Below are 23,015 nucleotides of genomic sequence, written 5' to 3'. Positions count from 1 at the left end.
GAAATTTAAAAATTATTAATTATTAAAGAGGAGGAAATTTCCAATAAAAAAAAATCCACTCCCGGATGTCTATCTCCACGATGAAAATAAGTTTTTTTGCGTCATTTTTATATTGTTGTAATATCATCAAAAATGAGTAAATAACTCCACACCACAAAAAAATAGATATCTTAAATTCCTGCTTTGTATTTGTATTGGGCATATGAAAATAGTCAAGTGTTTCAAATAATTTTTAATGTTTTTAGATTAAAACAGCGTCACCTTCAAAATCGCCATCCAAAACTATGACAACTAATACTATAAATTCTGCTTCACCACGACGTACTCTAGCAAATAGTGTTTCGGATGATAATTTAAAACCATGTAGAAATTGCAGTCGTCGATTTGCTGTTGATCGATTACAGAAACATGAAGAGATTTGTATGAAAACAGCAAATAAAAAACGTAAACCATATGATGCTTTAAAACATCGCGTTCTTGGCACTGAAGCTGAAGCATTTGTCGCCAAACCAGGAAAGAATGCTGTAAGTATTATTATTTTTTAATATTTAGATTAGATTTTATTACGAGCATATTAATTCTAGTAAATTTTTAGATTTATACAATTTTTTTGAAAAAAAAATCGTTTTCCCAACCAATTATACAGAAATTGTTTTTTGTATTTATGAAATTTAACGTATACAAATTATAGGCTTAGAAGTTCCGGATATTTTATCTTAAATCAAGCTAATTATCATTCATAAATGCAAAATAATTTAAAAATCGTTATTAAAACTCGTCGATGTATATATTCGGCATTTTCTAAATAAACATCCTTATAATAGTAAAGCAAAACTAAAACTGAAAATCATTGAGTCTCAAAATTAGTTAAGTGCGGTATTTGCGAGCAGTGCTGGATTTACACTAGGGGCAGTCGGGGCTAGCGCCCAGGGCGGCAAATTTTCTAGGGCGGCAAAATTTGGAAAGTGAGAAAACATTTTCTATACAATATATAAATAACTAATTCTTTTAAATAAACATTTGATCTTTCAAGAAATATATAATTGCATTATGTATCAAATTAAAATTTTGTATATTATAATATATTAAATTTAAGTGAAAACTATATTAAAATAAAATTAATTTATTTCCATAAAGGTTTGAAAAATAAAATTTGATATTTTTTTTTCTGGAATTGATAAATATAGTTTTTTTTCGAAGAATTAAAAAAATTTTTTTTTCTCATGTTTATTGAGAACTCTGGACATAAAGCTGAAGATTTGCTAGTTGCTGTATTATCTGTTCTTGAGTTTTTTAATCTTGATCTCTCAGATTGTCAAAGTCAGTCATATGATAACGCGAATAATGTATCAGGGATTTATTCGGGCTTACAGGCAAGAATTCATGAAATTATATCTTGCAGAACATGCTCCTTGTGCTGCTCATTCTATGAATTTAGTTGGAGTTCACGCAGTAGAATGCGCCCCAGAAGCTGCTTCATTCTTTCATACAGTACAAACTTTATACAACTTTTTTACTGCATCAACGCATCGCTGGGAAGTCTTACAGTTTCATACTGAAAAAAGAATTGCGTTAAAATCTTTATCTGCAACCAGATAATTAGTTATTCTAATTCTTAAAAAATAAGATATCAAAACTATTAAAATAAAATTTCAGTCATAGGGCGGCAGAAATTTAAATCCGGCCCTGTTTGCGGGTAGAATAAGTAAGTAAACAGACAAAACGATGTTATCTCAGTTCTCAGTTACTGAAGTTATTGCATATAAAGTTCACTCGCTGTCTCAGTTATGGAAATAATTTAAAATCGAAAGATCGAATCCCAGATATAGAGGTTTGCTTCGTCCCACTAAAAGAGGAAATTCAGTGCCAAAGTGTTGGAATCTCAGCATGAGTTCCAGTTATGCAGATTTCTCACTTATTTAAGTCCCGCTTAACCAAGTTTCACTATATATATATGTATATTTCTTTACCGAAACCACGATTTAGGATGTCTAGGACCTAGGGCGCCATCACCATCAAATCCGCCAAATTATTTAATCTAGCGAAACAAACAAACGCAATTTTTTCGCACATAATCGATCAAACTTTTATCAACATTCACTTAATTTACTAAGATAAGTTTTTATAATAATTGTCAATCATTTTATTTCAATTTTTCTGGGATGTAAAGAAAAGCACTAAGAAGGTAAAATATATATTTTAATAGTTAACTATTTCGCTTTGATTAGAACCAAAAAGGATGAAAATTAAATATGCTAGAAATCAGAACTTAAACCTTAGAAAATATGAATTCAATGGCTTTAAAAACTCCTTGTTTAGGACCTTTTTTCATTTTATCAGAGATTTTCATTTATATTCCTTCATAGACTGGGAGGCACTGACCCAAAATGTCAGTCCAGTGCTGTGGCCATCATTTTTTTTCCAAATAGTTACATAATCCTAATTTGACCAATTAACGAGACACCATATTGCAATAAATGGTTTTAAATTTTGTGTCAGTCTCCAAGTCTATCTGGTTCAAAATTTACTTGGTTCTAATTTATAAGAAAAATTTTCTAAAACAATGATTCTAATAATTGAAATGTTTTCTGTAGAAACAAGCGGCAGCCGCCGCACCAGTAAAGAAAAATGCACCAGATTGGCGACGTAAACATGAAGAATTTATTCAAGCAATTCGTGCCGCGAAACAAGTACAAGCGCATTTAGCAGCGGGTGGAAATATCCGAGATCTACCACCCCCACCACCATCATCCAATCCCGATTATGTACAATGTCCACATTGTGGACGTAAATTTAATGAAAGTGCAGCCGAACGGCATATACCCAAATGTGCAAATTATTCATACAATAAACCGAAACCAGCAGCTAATAAAAATGCTATTAAAAAAAGATAAATAGATATTTTATACAAATAAAATTGTTTCCACATTTTGTTTTCTTCTTTTCATCCATTGTGCGTTCTTCTCATATTTATCATTGTAATTAATTCAAATGGCTCTAGCCATTAAAATATTTTTAATCGTAAGGTGTAATATTTTTATAAAAATCTATTTTTCTATTATAAAATTAAAAACCAAAATTTTGCCTTTTTCTGTAAAATCTATTTAAAAAAAATGTCTTTGCTTTTAGACTAACTTTAGAACCAACATAAATTTTTATTTCTATTAAATGTCAAATTAAGGAAAACTCACGCAGAAATATTTCTTTCCTTCCATTACCCGGAATTTTAATGACGCTGGCCACGTGTAGGCGCCTTAGCCATATACTCTTGTGAATTTGAAGGAAATATTGAAAATCAAGTTTTTAACCTAAACGTTCAATATCATGCAGACGTTTGCTGGTTCTTTAATGTCATATTATGTGGCAGAGTGCTGCAATTCTTTTTATACCATGCATATATGTAATATGCATGGTATACTAAGTTTAGTCCCAAGTTTGTAACGCCTAAAAATATTGAACCTACGAAAAAAATTTTGGTATAGAGATTCTTAGAATCACCTAATTAGTCCATTTACGGTTGTCTGTCCGTCTGTCCGTCTGTCTGCCAACACGATAACTCAAAAACGAAAAAAGATATTAAGCTGAAATTTTTACAGCGTACTCAGAACGTAAAAAGTGAGGTCAAGTTCGTAAATGGGCAACATAGGTCAATTGGGTCTTGACCTATGGATCCGTAGGACCCATCTTGTAAACCGTTAGAGATAGAACAAAAGTTTAAATGTAAAAAATCTTCTTTATCAAAAAATAAACAAATCTTTTGTTTGAAACATTTTTTCGTAAGCATCATTGTTTACCCGTGAGGGCGCAAATTAGGCGTAAATTGTATAGTATATATTATTATATGAGGATATCAGTTATGTATGTGTGACATGTTTAGGTATATGTGTAATGTGACAGAAGAATCAACAATGTCTATACATGGTATTTCAACAATTAACTCAGTCAATTGTTTGTTTTCACTTGTTTTAAATTCCTTTGAATTTGCTATTTAGTTAATTCTCAGTTATATTTCGAAATAGAAGATGGCGGCGCCCTTGATACCGCCATGTTTGGTCAAAATTTTAATATTTCGAAATATATTAAAGAGAGAGTAAGATGTATTTTACACCTTCTCTATCACCAAAAATAGAGACTATACGTTCTGTCACGGCCAACAAGATACATATATAACAGGGCGTGAAACTTCCTATGTGATGCTTAGTATATTTGCTTCCAGCTCAATGTCAAACCTCAATACCTTCTCTCCAGTTATCGACGATAAAGATAATTCAAACTCTATATTTAAAATGTTTTCGGGACTGTAAGTGTTTAAGGCAGAAAACAAATTATAAGAATTTCTTACACTAAATTCTTAGCAAAACACTGCGCATTATAAGTTTTTGTATACAAAATTCCGTTAATTCACCACTCCCTAGTCTAAGATGAAACAAAATAAAAACAAAGCATTCTCATTTGCCTAAACCAGTTTTATAAATATCACTTTTAAAATTGCCTTATTTTTTCATAACGCATTTTCTTTAATTATTTTTAACTTATAAAAACATAAACTTTTTTACAAAGTTTTAAAAATTTTGATTACTATTGTTAATGTGATAATAAATATTTTAAGTTTTTTGGAATGGTGACGTATTAATATATTAAGATGCTTTTATAAAAAAAATATCGATTATATTGTATAAGAATTAATATTAATAAATTAAAAATTTATTTTGTACAGATCAAAAAATTTTATTTAATTAAGTGAAACTGTTTTTTTATTTACCTATTATTCATGTGTTCATAATCCTTTCCATAAGCAAATTTCAGCCCCGCGGGTACTCCTTAAGTCTTTCTAGTCCGTTGTTTTTTTTGTTGTGTTTGGACTCAGTACACCATATCGTCCAGAACCCAATACAGCTATACTCCCAATATCAATAAGTGGCAATCATTACCTTCAGTGCCGGATTTACCTCTGACGGGGCCCCAAGCAACCTCAGGTTTTTGGGGCCCTCATTGTAAAATACCCCCTCCCCCCCCCCCCCCCGATATTTCAAAATAATGAATAACTAGTTAATTTTGCATAATCAATATATTTTACAGTTAACTTATAATTTACTATCTAAATTACAACTTTTTTCTAATTTTCTCAGTCGCAAATTGATGAATGACATCATCAAAGTCAAGTTTTTCAAGCTTGTCTTTTTCGATAAACAGTAAGCCTAAATCACTAACTTTTTCTTGACACATCGATGAGCGTAAATAATTTTTGACGCGTTTTAATGCGCTGAACGATCTCTCCCCTGTACTATTAGCTATCGGTATTGTAAGGAATAGCCCCAAATCGTTTGGGGACAATGAATGATCGATATTGTTGACATGGATTTTTTCTTTTTTTCATGTGTTATTTATTTTTTTTTTTTCAAATTTTCGAATGTGTTTTCAAAATTTTTCATTTTTTGGGGCCCCTGTCCAAGCGAGGCCCCAAGCAATTGCTTCCCGGTAAATCCGCCACTGATTACCTTAGTAAGTTTTTACTCGTAGGGTACAAATTACAAAAATCATATTATTTTGAAGACCCAAATATTTCACCAAAATAGATATTAAAGGCGTAATATATCGCTCTGAGTTTTCAAATTTAGGTTTACGAAGCTTATATTTTGAGAATAGTGAACCAACGGAATTGATTTCGAAGAAATCGAAAAAGTTTACCTAGAGCAATCCTATTCTTAAAATTGGAGAGAAGAATTTGTATCGAATTTTTTTAAGCATCACTTCAGGAAAATGCAAAATGAGTATGATAATCATTTTTTACTCTTAAAATACATATACCAATGGATATCTTTTTTTAAGGTAATTTTTACATAAATTAAGAAATCATTTCATATTTCAAGGGTTGATACTTTTAATTCTCTAGATTTTCTGAGATCTGTGAAGTTAATACCTCTAGAACAGTACGTCAAATCGATGCTTCACGGACCACATTTATTTTGCTGGGATGAAATTAGCCGAGAAAAATTGTAGGTACTGTTAAAATTGGAGACATTTTTTATCCAATTTTGCATGTACCCATTGTTTGAAGTGGATATCAGAAATTTTAGTTAACTCGTTCAATGGGTTTTTTGAGGTCATTCTGTATCCAAAAAGGCAGAACATATGGAGAACAATATTTTTAAAAACACTCCGCAAATTTTATTTTAAATGCACCTGTAAAGTAAATTCAAATATTTCGAAGTTTTGCCGTTTAATCACTGCGTAGACTTTTTAACAATATAATGTGCGCTTAGAAGCATGTGTTCAGTATTTTTGAAAAAAAGAAATATTTCTTAAGTTAGGCAACTTACTTGTCATTGAAACAATGATGCAAAATTGTTGTTTAACTTTTATATGATTTCACTACTTGGTATGTGCGTACAATACTTTTACTATCGTAATTTCAACTAGTTTTATTGTAAAGCTTTAAATTATTTTCCCAGTGCTGGGAAAAGGGTTGAAAGGCACTTGTAGCAACATGTATCAAAGTTATTTAGTAGTGTCCGATACCATTTTCAATGCCAAAAATGACATTCTTCGCTTATATAGCAATATCGCACAAGCAACATTTGATAAGTTTTAGGACAGACAAAAAAGTATATATATTTCTTTTGGAATCAAGTTTACAAAAATACTATTTTATTGAAAAAAAAAACAAGTTCAACGTCTTTAAAAAGGAATCAAATCAAAGATTTGGAATGGATTGGAATCAAAGATTCAAGTGGAATCAAATAGATTATGACCCTGGTGGAAAAAATATTTGAAAAAAGAATAAGTCTTAATAAGTCTTAGAAAACTCTGAAAAAGTCTTAGAAACTTTAAAAAAGTATTAAGAACTCTGGATAGCTCTGAATTAGACTAGTCTGAAAACGTTGAGAATTCAAAGTTCCTAAGACTTTTTCAGAATTTCTTATTCTTTCTTCAAATATTTTTTCCACCAGGGGAAGCTATTGAATGATTTACAACCGCCTCGTTTTGGTCCATTTTACCTCAATATGGAGGTATAATGGAACACATTTTAAGTCAAAATGGACTTGCTAAATAAAACAGAAAACAAATGAACTATTTCATGAAAAACAACAAAATTAAAGAAAATATTATGGCGATATTATGCATCGCACCAACTCTTCTCTAGTGCAATATAAAAACATTTTGCATTCTCGTTCATTTTTTAGATTAAATTTTCTTTTTTCTTTAATGAGAACCGTATGGTCCGTTTTGTATCATCATGAGGACATAAATTATAAAGTTTTCATAAAAAGAATTTGTTATATTAAATAAAATAAACTATGAAAAATTAAGAAATATAATAAAATATGAACTTAAAATTAAAAAAAAAAAAAAATTATTTTTATTTCCTTATAATAAATTCAACGCATGAAGGCCTTAATCCAAAAAAACCGTTAAATTTAAAATAAATGCGCCCCGAATATTCGAGAGACCCACATCATTCAAAACAACAGTAGCGCTACCTACAGTTAAAACTCGGCAACTGTTTATCCAAGATGGCCGGTAAGTAGAAGCTGCTAAATATTAATAGTGTATAATTAATGTAATTAATTTTAAAATTTATTTTGATAGATGTTTATTTTAATAAATGTATATATTGCCAAGATGACATTAATGGACTTCGAATTCAATGTTGTGTTTGCGAAGATATTGTATTATGCTTACAGGTATGATGGGTGAAGTCATTTAATAATCAATAAATGTTCCTGCGCTTAAATGTTTATACATAAATGGCGCTATATTTGATTTTGAAATTTTTTAGTGTTTTGCTGCTGGAGCAGAATTTGGGACACATAAACGAAATCATGCGTACCAGTTTGCGGTAAATATTCAATGAAATTGTTTTTAAAATTAATTTTTAAACAAATACTTTTTTATTAGGATGATTGGCCTAATAATATCATAGTTAAAGGCGAAGGAGATTGGACTGTTAGTGAAGAATCAAGACTGTTAAATAATATCGAAGTATTAGGATTTGGAAATTGGGATGGGGTTAGTGCGATAATGACAAACCGCACTCCTGAAGGTATAAGTCATTTATTTTTTATGAGCTAGTATTAGCGTTGAGTATATTTTAGTGATTCGTCCGACTAAATTAAGTATATCTAGTGATAGGAATACAGATCCCTTGAAAAATATCCATAAAAATGGTTCAAATTAATCAGGTTAACTGATTTCGATACTGAAAATTTTAATTCAATTCGAATTTATTTGGGATCTCTTTCCCAACAAACTTTACGAATCATTTTTATTTATTTTTTCCTTGTTTATTTGTTGTGATGGCATTTTTTTTTTTAAACAAATAATATTTGTAATCGAGGAAATGAAACCAAAAAAACCGTCTAGCTGAGGAATTCTCTCCTCGTCAGTAGATTTTTATGGTAGCCGGTGGAAAATGTTTGTCTGAGTGTACTGAAAAATGTCATATAGGTGAGTGCTTGTGCTTTTTTGATTTACGCCCATGGGGCGGGGCAGAAGTTCCCTACTCCCGGGCACCATGTTGTCTTTATTAAACATTAAAAAAAACTATTGGATTTTATATTTTGGACAATTTTAAACATTTTTTGATACTATACATTTTTTACTTAACCTCACCGTTTTCGATATATAAGACTTCGAAAAAAAAGCATATTTTGGCCTCGATTTCAGCTACACTCAGACAAACATTTTCCACCGGTTCCCATAAAAATCTACTGACGAGGAGAGAATTCTTGGGTCAAATGCTTCATTTCCTACAGTATTGTTTGAAACTACTGCAGTTAAATTCAGTAAATTAAGTATATATTTTTAAGTAAACTAGGTGATTTTATTTCGTTGTGTAGGCCAGTTATAGCCATTCTGAACAAAAAATTTCAATATTAGTCGCATAACCTAAAGTGAAACGTCTTTCACAGTTGATTTGTAATCAATATTTTAAAATATTATTCTGTAAATCTTTTACTAATTTTTTTTAATAATAGTTATTTTTTGAATTCACAGAAATAAAAGACCACTATTTATCAAGATACTTAGATGGTGTTATTGGACGTGCAACTTGGGCAGGAATTCAACGACCTGATTTAAGCAAAAATACTGATTTACCTATAAGCGAAAAAAAACCAATTGTACCTAGATTACCACCGTTAGATATTACTTTAGAAGAAGCTCAGTTACTTAGTTATATGCCAAAAAGAGATGATTTTGATCGGGTAAAACAAGTCGAAAATTTATCTTTCTGATAGAAGTTATTGTATTTATTCTTGAAAATCCCAATCAAAAATTCTATGGTAGGAACCTTTATGTTTTGAGCCTGAAAAAATACGATCAGCTATAAATTTAAGCACATGATATGATGATAATTCGTTCATTTTAGATTTTCTTCTTTAGGGTGGAAATATTTAGAGAAACAAGAAAACACATTTTGAAATATTCTTGACTAATGTAGTAAAATATTTACTATAAGAAATTCTAGAAATTAAATTTGGTTGTAATTTATCGATGAATGCAATAATTTACTTAATCAGAAAGTTGAAAAGAATTTACTTAATCGGAAAGTTCTAAAATGTGATAAATTTTACAGGAGACTAGCACGGATATTGAAGCAGAACAATTAGTATCATCATTAAATGGTATTGCCATTGATAATGAAGTATTGGATACAGCATTAAAACTAGCGCAAGTTGATATGTATATGCGAAGATTACGTGAACGTGCGCGTAGAAAACGGATTGTTAAAGATTACCAATTAGTTGCAAAGTTTTTTGCATCACATCGAAAGCATGCATCCAAACCAAGTTATACAAAAGAACAAAGGTAAAAGGTTTTAACAACATAAAATTTAAAATCCGCTCCAATTTCTTAATTCAACTTTCTATTGTAAATAAGTATTTCGACCACAGTGTAGTCATAAGATAGTTTATAACAAATTCAGCTCTATTGGTGGAAAAAACGAGCTTCTTGATGTCCATTTATTGAGACATTTCAACCATCATCAAATTCAAAAAATAAAATAAAAAATAGAAATTCCCAGTTATCCCAAAAATTTTCAAGGAAAAGTATAATTTTACTGAAAAACTAGGAATCGTCAAAAAAATATTTTAAATGAAATTTTTTGGGCATTCTGTTTATAATGCAAAGATTGATCTAGAAATTTGGGCGTTTTTAAAACGTTTTCAAATAATTTTAACTTATAAACAATTTAGGGAGTTTCGAGACCGTATGCGTATATTTAGTCAATTCAGTACTGCAACGGAACATGAATGCCTAATATCGGGCTTAGAACGTGAACAAGAATTAAAATTACGCTTAAATGAATTGGCTCGATATCGGCAGGCGGGTTTGACACATATGGATGAATGCGTTCATTATGAACAACATTTAGCATTTGATAGACGTAATCAAACTGTTGCACCAACTGCTATCACGCCGGCTACACATCATTGGAAACATGCCAAATCTGTAAGTTTATAGTAATATTCAAAATTGTGATTTATGTAGTTACGCCTAACTTCAGCGCTTTTTGAAGCAACAAGTCCATGCAAATACCGAATTTCACTAAATTACAAATCACAGTTATAGTTTTCAACATTCTTCGTTTTTCAACGAACGTTAATTAACATTTAACATGAAAATAGGTGAAGTTTAACTTATTATTTTGAAATAATTTGATTTAATTTTCCGATTTGTTCAAAATTTAACGTTTTAAGAGCAAATATTTATTCTTTCCAACAATTTTAAATTCAAATATTTTACCGTACATCTATACAGAAACCTTAAAAAAATAAGTTTATCATACACCTGTGAAATCTCCTAAAAAATAAAAACTAAACATCTACCGTTCCCAAAGTCTACCGCTGTAGCCTCAAGCCTGTTTAGTCTTTTATCCGTTATCTACGAGGATCCCTTAATAAAGAAGTGTGCCATCCATACACATGCGATCATCTCCTAAAAACTAAAAACTACCGCTTCCAAAATCTGCCGATTACAGTCGTTTGTCCGTTGTTCCAATCAGATGAGTTTTCAAGTATTGTTACGCAAAAAATTAAACCATATATATTTTCAGTATTTATCAGTGTTATTTTCTTAGGGCAGCAGTGGATTCGATCCATACTTCCAGGAAGTGCCTCAAGTAGGAAGAAGGTATGCATCAAGTTTTTTTTTTTTTTTTATATAAAAGAAAATAAGTTTATTAAATTCAACTTTTTTAAACAGAGAAAGCGTAAAAGACTCAAATTTCATCGACCAAAAGTACATGTACCACACCGAAGACATTTATACAAACGAAAACCAAGAAATTCTAAACACAACACAAACAACGGTGAGACCACACCAGGAACACCAACAAACACAATTGATGGAGTCATCATATCAAATGACTCACACCAATCGGGATAGTCATTCAATAACTTCTATTTCCACTAATGATTTACTACCTAAAAATGAATTACAGGTTCAGTATTTTTTATTTCTCCACTTTTCTAATATTTTATATTATTCTAATTTTAAAAGCTTCTATTGATGAATAGTACATTTAATTAGTTTTATATTTTGATTTATTTTTTAGCTTTGTTCAACATTAAATTTACATCCTCTACAATACATTACTTTAAAAACGGTTTTATTAAAGGTAAGTTTTAAAATTAATTGTCTATCATACAATAGTTTACCAAATTCAAACGCATATTTTTTTCCACTAACTCTTGCATCGACACCTACGCCTGTACTTAATCTTGCTGTTGGTTAGTTGTTCTTGTTACCTATACTTTTTTGCAAAGTGTACACATTATAAACTAAATTCTTCTTGGTAGTTCAAGTGGCGTCAGCTATTTTTCATTTAATACCACTGTTAGCGTTTATAGAAGACAGTTAAATAATGATTATTTTTTGGCATATCCAACGAAACTAACTTTACAAATATCCACTATCAACGAGCCTGTAAACCTTAATGTTCGCGCTTCTTGCTACCCTTTTTTTAATGTCAAAAAACATGAATTTACACCATATTGACATTCACTTCATTGAGTGTAAGTAGCTAGAATTAATTTTGATATGATCTCCGTTCTCAGTTTTTTCAAAAATTTCACGCCCACTTTATTTTTGGAAATTTTTCTAGCGACTTCGGATTATCATTTAGTTGTGTGACTAAATCTATGATTGAATGCTCTTCTAGGTTTTCTATTACTTTCAATATCTCTACGTGTCCAAAAATCTAATATTATTTATAATGAAGCTAACTTTCATTTTTTCAGAATCATTTTGCTCCCGAAAGTGGAAATGGTGATGATAATAGTGGGGGAATCAACCGCACAAATAATAATTGGGATCCACAATGTGTTAGTGCAGTTACTAGTTACCTAGAATCTAAAGGTTGGCTGTTCTAAATATTTAAAAAAAATTAGTAAACAAATTGTAATTTAAAAAATTCAAACTAAATGTGCCCACAATTTTTTGGGACTTATATTGTATTCTTAATTTATAACAATGAATGATAACGTAACGTAATTTCTTAATTTTTTGTTGTACAATATCAAAGGCTGTGTAAATTTTACATTTTAAAGCACTGAATCACTAGGACAACACAGGGTTGTGTATGGTGTGGTAAGTTGTCAATAAAAATTGTTAAAAAGTTAAGGAAACAATATATTTTTGTGTTTGTATTTAATAGAATGTTTTCCCGAAGTGTGCAAAAATGCACATTTGATTTGAATGAAAAAAATATATATTTATTAAAATAAAACTTTTTTTGGAAAATTACCTCTATTATTACAGTACGTGATAAATATAAATATTTTTGCATAAAACTACCATTGATTTAACTAATTATATAGGGTCGATTCTAAAAGTGGTTATCTGTCTCTTAACATTAATTTACGTAAATCAAAATTTACTTGAATAACAGCTTTTCAATTTTTAGACAAACTACTAAGACATTGTATCTTTATTAATGGCAATTTACAACCCAGTAAATGAATTAATCGTAATCATGTTAATTGTATAGTCATAAAATGTCAAACCGTACTGGGTAGAATACTGACATTAATAAAAGAACTAAAGAATTTCGTTTCATAATATCATAATTTTGTAAACATGAATTCATAGTGGAAGCTGTGTATATATGTCTCATATGTACCCAGAATATAAATTCGACCCCATTATCTTTTTGCCTTAGTAGAGACCTCAATTCTTTGCGTTCTTGTTAAGATGTGAATTTTTTTTTTCCTATATCCAATCATTCACAGAAAAGAATAGGGCCACAATTTAAAAAAAATCTTTTAAAATAGAAATTAAGTGTGGGCCATGATCGTTATTAGTTATTTTTGAAAAATGTTAGTAAATACTATGAGACACACTTTCCGATTATTGAGACATGCGAATTGAATATTTTATTTTGTAATCGATTATAAACTTTGGTAAGGATGAATTTTGTTTCACTCGGAAGGTGAAACGTGTCAACTTCTAAAACCTTTGATTATCAAACAAAGCAACAATTATTGAAAAATATGCGCTAATTAATAGTAATTTTGGAAAAGAAACAACTGATGAGGTCTCTCCGCGAACTTAACTGTAATTTTGTTTTTTGCAATCTTTCGCATATTCACTGTTGTACAGTACAAAAATAATTAAACATTTTGTTAGATTCGTTTTAAGTAATAGAATTATCAAATAGATTTAAGTAGGAAAAAACTATAAGCTAAGACTCCAGAATATCACCGTTCTATATTTCTCTTCTGAAAATGAAGAGATCAGAAGAAATTTATTATGAACCAATTTTTAGGTAAGACAAACCTGCATTCATGGAAATTTTAAGCTTTATAATTTAACTTTACAAAGCAATTTAAAATTAAGAATATTTTGTGGTCTTAGGCTTATAAAAAAAAAAATAAACAAACAAAAACATCAGGATTATGGCTGGGAATGATGAGATGCTTTTATTTTGGAAAAATTAGAATAGAAAATAATTCACATATTCAAAAATTACATAAAATGGCTGTTCCTACTAGCTTAGGTCGCTGAATTACTTTTGGAGGTATAATTAATATATGAGATCAAGTCAAACTAGGAAAAAGCCAGAACTTTTTTATTGGGTTATATAGTTTGAACTCTATTTGACAACACCCCAATAAATATGTGAGCACAAATTGGGAAATAATTATAAGAGGATTATAAGTAATCATCAAATAAATTACTCGTAAATCAACCTTTAAGCATTTTGATGGTCGAAATGTATTGATATCACCATTCGTTTCCTGTCTTACGAACGAAAAGTGCAACCATCTCAAGAAAACTGTTAATAATTTTGATTATACCACTGGAATGAAATTAAAAAGGGTTGGTTAAAAGAATTTTAATTGTCTTAGATCATAAAAAACAAAAATTTGTAATTCTGAGTTAACCATTAATTGGAAACTAGATATGGAGGAGAAAATACTACTCGACATTGACTTTCAGAAGATATTTGGCGAACTTAGCTAGATAACTATATAATGATATTATATCCGTAATCGCCTTTACATGTAAAGAATTTATTGAATTTCTAGAACTAGATTAAGTTTACAATTTGAAGAAAATTAAAATTAAGTTTACAAAGAATTAAAAAATAGATGAACGATCCATAGACACAAATAAAATCTATGATAATGAAGTGGGAATATCAAGAAAATAATAGAAACCCGAAGATTTCAATTTATTTTTAGTTATTTATTTAAAGTTCATTTTTATTCTGAATATTTATTATTTTACTATTGCTATGCCATTGTTCTCATTTACATAGAACGTTATCGTGTGTCTGTTAACTTCGATTTGAGCAAATGATTTATGTAAATAAGCCAAAGCAATTCGTTTTTACATAAATTCTTTCCTCAATAATTGTTTAGTGAGAAGAATAAAAAATACATTAAACAATGTCCGAAAATAATACGTAAGTTTAATTTTTTTAGAGTATACAGAAAAAAAATTGTTTTTATTTTTAAATTGGATTGTAAATTATGTTATTGTCTTACCTATTTTTTTTCTCATTATATTTTCAAAAATATACACCATTTATTTAAAGCCAGTTTTGCGGTTTTATTTCGAATACCTTTATTACAGTGAACAAAATTTGTACGTGAGAAGTTTTCAGGGACTATTACATTGTCAAAATTTCTACATAGCATCAAGCATTCTTGTTGAAACTTTGTTAAAGCTACTCTAAAGGAGGGCTCAGTAGTTAACTAATGATAAGGCGAGATGTTTGATGAATGATCTAGGAATAAAACGAACCCAATTATTATTTTACCTATTGATTATGGATAGTATATATAATCCATACTACTGATAAAGTAATAAATCTGTTGTCCAGTCATGTGGCGTAACTAACCACTAGATCAACACCACGGCGATTAAATGCTTTTTGTCACACACAAGAGATTTGGAAGTGAGGAAGATTTGAACTGAATTGAGTAGACAACGAGATAGATAGATATCCAGAGTTTGTGAAAGAAGCCTAGGCCTACCTGTAGGGGCAATTGACAATACAGCATATTATATTATCAGCCACACAAAAAACTGATAAGACATAAATGTATGAAAAAATATGGAAAATTTCGTGAATGCCACCAATAGAAACTAAAAATCAGCTTCATGGAAGCGAACGCTTAACCACAGCAACACTTGCTAGTTCAATTATAGATTTGAATTAAAATTAATGAAGGATTTTTTCCGTAATGGTACATCCAGAATATAATTTTTTATACCTCTGTTTAGGAAAGAGTACATCGCTCTTTTAATGAGGGTAGAGGTGAAGAGAACCATCTTTGTAGAGTGCGTTCAAACCAAAGTGGCACTGTACAAGAGAGAGTGTAGATACGAGAACACATACACATGCATCATAAATAAAAAGTATGGAATCTAGAGTAAAAGGAGTATCATCTAGTATGGCTGTTTGACTAAAAGTGTCCACAAAATAGCATTAAATAAAGTGGCTATAATGGCGCATGTGTAGTAAAAGAGTGTTTGATTTGAAATTCTTTGTTCTTCTCTAATAACTTTGTTCAATTATCTATCCTACTCTCATTACTTTGAGCACATCATTAAAATATTGGATTTTAACGCTAAAATGTCAGCGCCACGATTAAAAAAATGTAAATCAGCTGATTATTTCAATTATTAAAGAGGCAGGAGATATATATGCTTTATTATACATTTTAATGTGCTGTGCTATATTTGGCTTTCTGACAATAGTTCTTTTTTCTATCGCTAGATAGTCTTTCTTAGCATTGAAATCCAATAAATCTTTGCTACAGCAGCGCCATCCTTATTTATTGCTTTACGACGGACACTTTTTATATACAGAGATGGTTCTCCTATAATAAAAATTGTCCACGAAAAGCAGAAAATTGGTAGCGCTGCTATAGCAAAAGAAGTTTTAAAAGTAAGATAAACATCTAAACAAATTGTTAGAGAGGGGTAGAGAAATTTATTGTAAGTACCTACTCTCTAGGCATTTAATTATCTCCGATGTGTCTTACCGTAACCATTTATTCGAAGGCTAAGAAAAAAACTACTATATTCCTAAAAGGTAAAATAAATTTACATATTGAGATTCATTTATTTTTATTATTTTTTTTTTACACAAATTAGGTCCAATGTGTTGTTTATTATATCAATAATACTAATTAACAGGATTTGGTGAACTATAAAAGTTTGATGAACATTATTTTATTATACTTTTTTTTTTTTAGTTATTAATAATTAATTATTACGTATTTCACAAAATTATCCATATTCAAAAACGCACACTTAACTTTTGCAGTCTTTTAAATAATATAATTTACAAAATATAATATTAAGTTGATATATATTTATAATATCTTAAAAAAGTTCAAAATAATAATCTTTTTTTGTCCAATTATTTAAAAAAATATTATTATTGAGAACTCTGATTTTTGTTGTTGTTGTTATTAATATATATTTTGTAAGTCACAATAATTAATATATATATTTATATATATATATATATATATATATATAAGTTTAAAATTTTACATTATGGCGGCAAAATAAATTATGTACAATAAATATTATTAATATTATTTAAAGCGATTTGATTTTTTTTTGTTTTCAAAGAAGTAACATCTACCCACAATTTGTTTTCTAAAGACTATTTATTTTATTCTTTTACTTATTGAATTTTTTTGATTGATATCTATGATATTTATTTTTTATAATTTGTAAATCTATTTTTATTTTTAGACCTGCTGCTCTGTACACTTGTAAAAATTTTTGCATATACATTTTTTCCCAATTACTAGTTTGTACGATGAAACATAAATAAAACAATTATTGGATCATCTGTCTCAAGTGCAGGATATAATATTAAAATATGGAGAAAATTTAAAGTGTGGGTTATTTATAGCTTAAAAAACGTATTTCAGTTGACGTCTAAAAATTCTAAGTTCCAAAATACATGATTCATTAAAATATATCATACGCTTGTAAGTCGTTATTTCTCCGTATGTTCGCAAGGTATTTAAAAACGATAAAGAGGTCTTTGAAGATAATTCCCATTTTTGCATTATTATTTTCTGTATTTGTAAATTAATTCATACTTGAAATTTAAACAGTCAGTAAATAATACAATTTAACCGTATTGAAGAAGAATTAGAATTGTGAAACAATAATTCATGTATTTTACTCAAATAGAATTTACCATCGCATAGAACAGCAATGTATTTGTCGCGATTTTTACCTTAAACAAATTTAAGTGATATTTCATTTCGATATGCGATAAATTTCATGGATCAACTATCATATTCACCAGAATTGACTGCACCGTATTACTTTCTATTCAAAGAACTAAAAATGATTACCCGTTTGGAGTTGCTGATCAAATCCATAAAATAAAATTCTTTGAAGCAGCTGCAGAGTAGAATCATAATCCGTGTATATTATGTCAAATAGGGAGAATCTTTTTATACTCAATATTACTCTGGTCGTCTAATGCGATAGTTACGAGGCACTCTACATAGTGAACATATATCTCATTCCAATACTAAGCAATTAGTAAATAGAAAATATTGAAGGCGATAGTTTTCACAAAACAATTCTTTAAAAATCCTCCTTATCTTTAAATTATACCCGTTACCTTATTTAAGACATAGCTGAACTATTTTAACGAATTGGATTTTAAGCCAAAATTAAAATTAGATTCGTTGTATAGATAATTAAAAATTACTCCGCGCCCAGTTTCAGAACACAGGACAAAGCTGATCTGTGTATGATGTTTTACTTACGAAGAATATTTGATAAAGTTATAACAGAGCAAAACTTTTAAAAGATCATTAAGTGTCATGAAAATCAATGAAGTCGAAATTTTGTTTATCTATTTACGATTAATTTCTAAACAACGAATCACCATTAGAAAAAATCCATGATTATATTTTTTTTAAGTTGCCTTACTTACATTGGCACAAAATTAATGTACGGTCGAAATATTTACAGAATTTTTAATTTAATTTTACATTTTTTAATACACTTATTACTTTGTTTTTAATTTTTAAGTTACCAATTATTTTTTTTAACTTATTTTTTATGAGTGAATAGTTGTTCTTTTAGAATTATTACCGGTTTTCAAAATCGGCTCAGGGTATCAACTAGTTATTTATTATCGCTAGAAAAACTTTATAGTTATATTTTAAGAATTTAAAGCTGCCTAGAAATTTTATTCCTTCATTTCTTTGAATGAAAGGATCAATTAACCAAATAATAAAAATAAAAAAATAATATAACCAATATAATATATCTACAGTTCCATAAAAAACGTATTTACTAAATATTTGTTTTTATCGAATCGAAAATAATGAGTACATCGTATATACAATAGAGTTAGAACAAATTCGATTGAATTTTTATTTGTTAAGAGGCCATTAAATGTGAATGTATTCATCTTGGACGTTTATCGATAAAAAATGTAAGGCTTTCACTCGTAGAAATTCAAGTTCACTTAACACTACAACGTGAATCTTCTTCGAGAAAAATATATTTCTTCCATGTTACTACGTAAAAATACTTCATTTCGTTATTTTAATCCAATCGATTTTAAAACGTGATTTTGTTTATTACTCACAAGATAATAATAATTTATAAGCATTGAAAACAAATAATCGAATCCAAAACGAATAAATACAACTCAATCAATTTTGTACCATCTCATATCGATTCCACTATAAAACAATTATTGATTTAACCACAGAGAAAATTACAAATTGAAATCTAAATTATAAACTTATTAATTAGTACACAATTTTGTAGACCAATATTAAGTTAACAACTTTCTTTTTAAATAAAGAGAGAATTCAACTTTTCGTTTAAAATCAGTCTTCCAGTATGTTCCAAAAGTCCTTAATCACCTCAATAATGAGAAAAATTATATATGGTCTTCTATATCTTTCTCAAAGAGCGGGAATCAAATTCAAGGTATTTTAAAGTTATTCTCCTTTAAACCTAACCAATTTTCTTTTTTCTGTATTTATTTTATACAAGATTCCAAATGCATATTATCGCTTACAAAAACACTAATGCATTGAGAACAAAAAATAATGTTTGAATAAAATAGAAATCCAATCAAAAATGGTTTTACAAAACTCAAAATAATTTTTTTATTCAGTTTTTAAATACACATGAATTTTATTTATTTTTTTATATTTTACATATACCATCTTTAGTTTTTTGGCGTTAAATTAGACCAATATTAAATGAAAAATAATTCCCTCTTTTTATAACAAAAATTAAAAATGAAATTTCAAATAAAAACAACTTCTACTCAGTCGCGGTAATTTGAGAAGTTTTAAATAAAATAAAAACAAAACTTTTTAATTGAAATTTTACACAAATCAATTAATACATAAAAACTACATAATAATTTGATTATTGCTATAAAATTTCAATTGAAAAATTTATAAAATAAAATTCTCCTTCAGTAATTTAAATTTCATAAACTTCCTAAAATCACTTTCAGAAAATTCTACAGAATTAAGAAACAAACAAAAAACATTATTGCATTGCAAGTTTATTGGTTAAATAAACTTTTTGAAAATAGCTTTCAACAAATTTTTTCTAATATAAAACGAACCTTGGTCAAAATGAAATGTTACATTATTATGTTCCCATTAATGAATAAAATAACTTAACGTCTGTTCCCTTCAAAATTTTATAAATAAGAAATTAACAATTTCAAACTTGGATCTGAAAAGAAAATATCTAAAGCACGTCTGCTACTACTATTTTTCCGGCATTTCATATGTTCAAATCAGTTTAAGTGTATGTTCTCCACAATGAAAAAACTGAAATGTCACATTTAGACATAGCAAACCCAATACCCTCCCTTGATACGGTAAAAAAAAAATGTTTAGTTTTTAGTTCTTAAATTTTCAGAAATTTGTTAAATTGTATCTTTAGCTATAGAGAAAAAATTCAAAATTTTGTACTTTGCTTTTTTTTTCGAGAGGGGTGGGAGGACTTTCAAACAGTTATATGAATTCTGAACCCTTAACATAGAAAATTAAGCTCATCCATTCGCAACGCACTCAAAAATAAAGTTTGTATTTTATCCGTATAAATCTTATTTAAATCGAAGTTGTTAACTTATCTTAAATTTCAAGTTAGATTATTCTATATAATTCCATATTAAACGTTCTTCGTGAACAATAATACACATATCATTTTGACTAATGTCCATTTTGATTGAATATATCTTCGACGTACAACCAAAACTAACTAAGTCTGAATTACACACACAATCTTAATTAATATAAATTTCATTTAAATAATATTATTTAGACTGTGAAGAGCGAGCCAGACTTGATAAATTTTGGTAGTCCACGATATGTAAAAACAGAAAACATAAAAATAATTAAAAAATCTATTAACAAACATTCGTCTAAAAAACGTTTTCACTTAACTTCAAATAATATTAGATCTTAAACGTACTTATAAATTTTTTAAAATATTTTATACACTATACGAACTTACAGCGGATGATTTTTTTAAACGTAATGTTTTTTTTTTTTTTTTAAATATTCATTAAAGTGCTTTTTTTTATTACCTATTATCTAAATAACGAGGAATTTTTTTTTTTTTGTTCATGAAGTTTAACTTAAAAATTACAATAAGCTTTTGTGTAAAACTGTTAATATTTCGCTGAAGCGATTATATGCTATATTTTTCACAACGTAGCGAAATATGTTAAGTTTAGTCAGCGTATAATATTTCAAAACAAATAAGGACACGCAGTTCTATTTATGTTAAATACGATAATAAAACTGTTGGCAAAAAATATACAGGCTGTATACAAATATCGGATTACTCAGATTAATTCGAAAGTAATGGTTTTAAAAACAAAAAGTTTAATCAAAAATTGTATGACTAAAAGAATTGTATTCAGTGATGAAATTGACTTTCCAAGTCGATTAAAAGTCAATGATTGCCCATGATTGATAAAAAATAAAGGAACACCTTCAATTTATAATGCTTTTCCTTATCAAAAAAAATCAACAACTGTCGTTGAAAACATTTTTTCGAGAATTGAATGTGAAATTCTATTATTATTTTTATATTCGATCTTTCTGAAATCTGATCAAAACATAACATAAAAAGATTATGCATTCGAATTCTGCGAAATGTATTGGGTTTTTTAAAAAGTTGTGACTATCAAATTAAAAATTTTCCTCTATCCTTTATTAGTTATGCGGCAGTGTGCACTTTTAAATGATTCTGAAAGTAAAATAAACAAGAGTATTTTTATTCATTTTGATATATTCACGCTGGTTTAATGCACACATATTGTTTACCTTCTAAAACTGAAAAAAAATTTTCCCATGAAAACTGACATCTCATTTAAACAGCCATTCAAAATTAAGGATGTGGAATGATTTAAAAACGAATTATTTTTCAAACAAGACCCATTTTGAGAAAAAATTACCAAAAATAATTTTTTTGAAAATAACCAATTTAAAAATATTTTGATATGTTTAAATCTATTTGAAATTCCTAGAAGAAAAACTAATTTGATATTTAATCACTAAAAAGAAAAGAAAATAAAAAAATTTTTAATCGACTGTTTACTCATTTTCTTTATTATCCTTAAATATATTTCTTTTTTTTTTTTTTGAGGTAGCAATTGAACAGTACGTGTGCTAATTAAAATTGTTTTGAAATCAATGTAATAATAATTTTAAAAGACTGTAAACTAAGAAATCATTACAGAAAATTATTCGATTTATGTGGTATAAATTTATTCGAGTAAAGTTCAATTACCGAAAGGTACTTTATTTATAAATCTTCGCCATCGACATTTTTTTTGCACCCCATTACTTTCAACCTAGGTACATATCCTATAAATTTTAAAGCCTCTGTGAATCGTTCGATTTAAACAAATGAGTACCTAACAAAGCTAAGAACATCAACTTTATCGACAAATGTCGCAAAGACAAAAAATTTTTTAGAAAGTTTTAATCTGGTATCTAGCCTAAAAAGGGATCATTAACTACAACTCATGCGCCACACATATCACATAATTGGAATTAATTTAAAGTTGTTTCATAACCGATAATTTTTATTTGATATTTTTTTAAGTCGATGATGAATACAAAACAAAGAATTTAATAAATGGATTAGTCACTTTGCCTTGAATTTATAAGAATATCGGATACGACAAAAAACGGGCTAGTACGTTCGAAAAATTATTCAAGCGTCCTCGACAAGTACATCAATTCATATTTTCTTATGTATGACGAACTATTAATTCATTACATCTTTCAAAGATTCAAAAAATATGATGGTCGCTGAATTGGATTAACCCACAGTAAAATTTTAAAACAGAAAGATAATAATAATCGATATTGAGCATAGGCATTTGTTGAAATTTTTCTTTTTCAATTATCACTGTTTTCTCTATAATGTGTACTTTAGTTTACAGTCTTTTGTTTACCTTTGGATAAATAATTATACCCACAATTTACCTCACAACAAATACTTCGAAAAAA

At 28.4% G+C, this 23,015-nt stretch overlaps 2 protein-coding genes across 5 annotated transcripts in view; both read left to right on the top strand.

The window, feature by feature from the left end:
- The window catches only part of LOC123293248 (zinc finger C2HC domain-containing protein 1C), a 29,037-nt gene extending 26,120 nt beyond the window's left edge, over positions 1-2,917 (top strand). For all 3 annotated transcript variants that reach the window (XM_044874004.1, XM_044874002.1, XM_044874001.1), the window contains exons 5-6: positions 246-524; positions 2,595-2,917. In XM_044874004.1, coding sequence (XP_044729939.1) covers positions 246-524; positions 2,595-2,894 — 579 coding nt within the window. In that variant the 3' untranslated portion in view covers positions 2,895-2,917. The remainder of the gene's footprint in view (positions 1-245; positions 525-2,594) is intronic.
- Positions 2,918-7,505: 4,588 nt separating this feature from the next.
- Positions 7,506-14,868, top strand: LOC123293200 (transcriptional adapter 2B). Of its 2 annotated transcripts, none has more exons than XM_044873936.1 (11): positions 7,506-7,521; positions 7,591-7,685; positions 7,781-7,840; positions 7,900-8,044; positions 8,998-9,206; positions 9,578-9,810; positions 10,200-10,455; positions 11,084-11,136; positions 11,209-11,446; positions 11,561-11,623; positions 12,246-14,868. In XM_044873936.1, the coding sequence occupies exons 1-11, from the start codon at positions 7,515-7,517 to the stop codon at positions 12,375-12,377; spliced, it is 1,491 nt and encodes a 496-aa protein (XP_044729871.1). In that variant the 5' UTR covers positions 7,506-7,514; the 3' UTR covers positions 12,378-14,868. The 2 variants fall into 2 exon arrangements, 1 of the variants encoding a protein (XP_044729871.1); XR_006535008.1 differs by having other exon boundaries at positions 11,089-11,136; positions 12,246-12,324.
- Positions 14,869-23,015: the final 8,147 nt, after the last annotated feature.

The sequence above is a fragment of the Chrysoperla carnea genome, chromosome 2 (assembly GCF_905475395.1).
Source record: "Chrysoperla carnea chromosome 2, inChrCarn1.1, whole genome shotgun sequence".
NCBI classification, from domain to species: domain Eukaryota; kingdom Metazoa; phylum Arthropoda; class Insecta; order Neuroptera; family Chrysopidae; genus Chrysoperla; species Chrysoperla carnea.
Note: the sequence above shows the minus strand (reverse complement) of the source record. Positions and strands in the feature narration are given on the sequence as shown.

Excerpts from the sequence above, each read along its gene's own strand:
- LOC123293200 (XM_044873936.1), top strand. Across the intron at positions 9,207-9,577 it reads AAAGAGATGATTTTGATCGG|GAGACTAGCACGGATATTGA; the intron begins GTAAAACAAGTC and ends TAAATTTTACAG. Across the intron at positions 11,447-11,560 it reads TACCTAAAAATGAATTACAG|CTTTGTTCAACATTAAATTT; the intron begins GTTCAGTATTTT and ends TTTATTTTTTAG.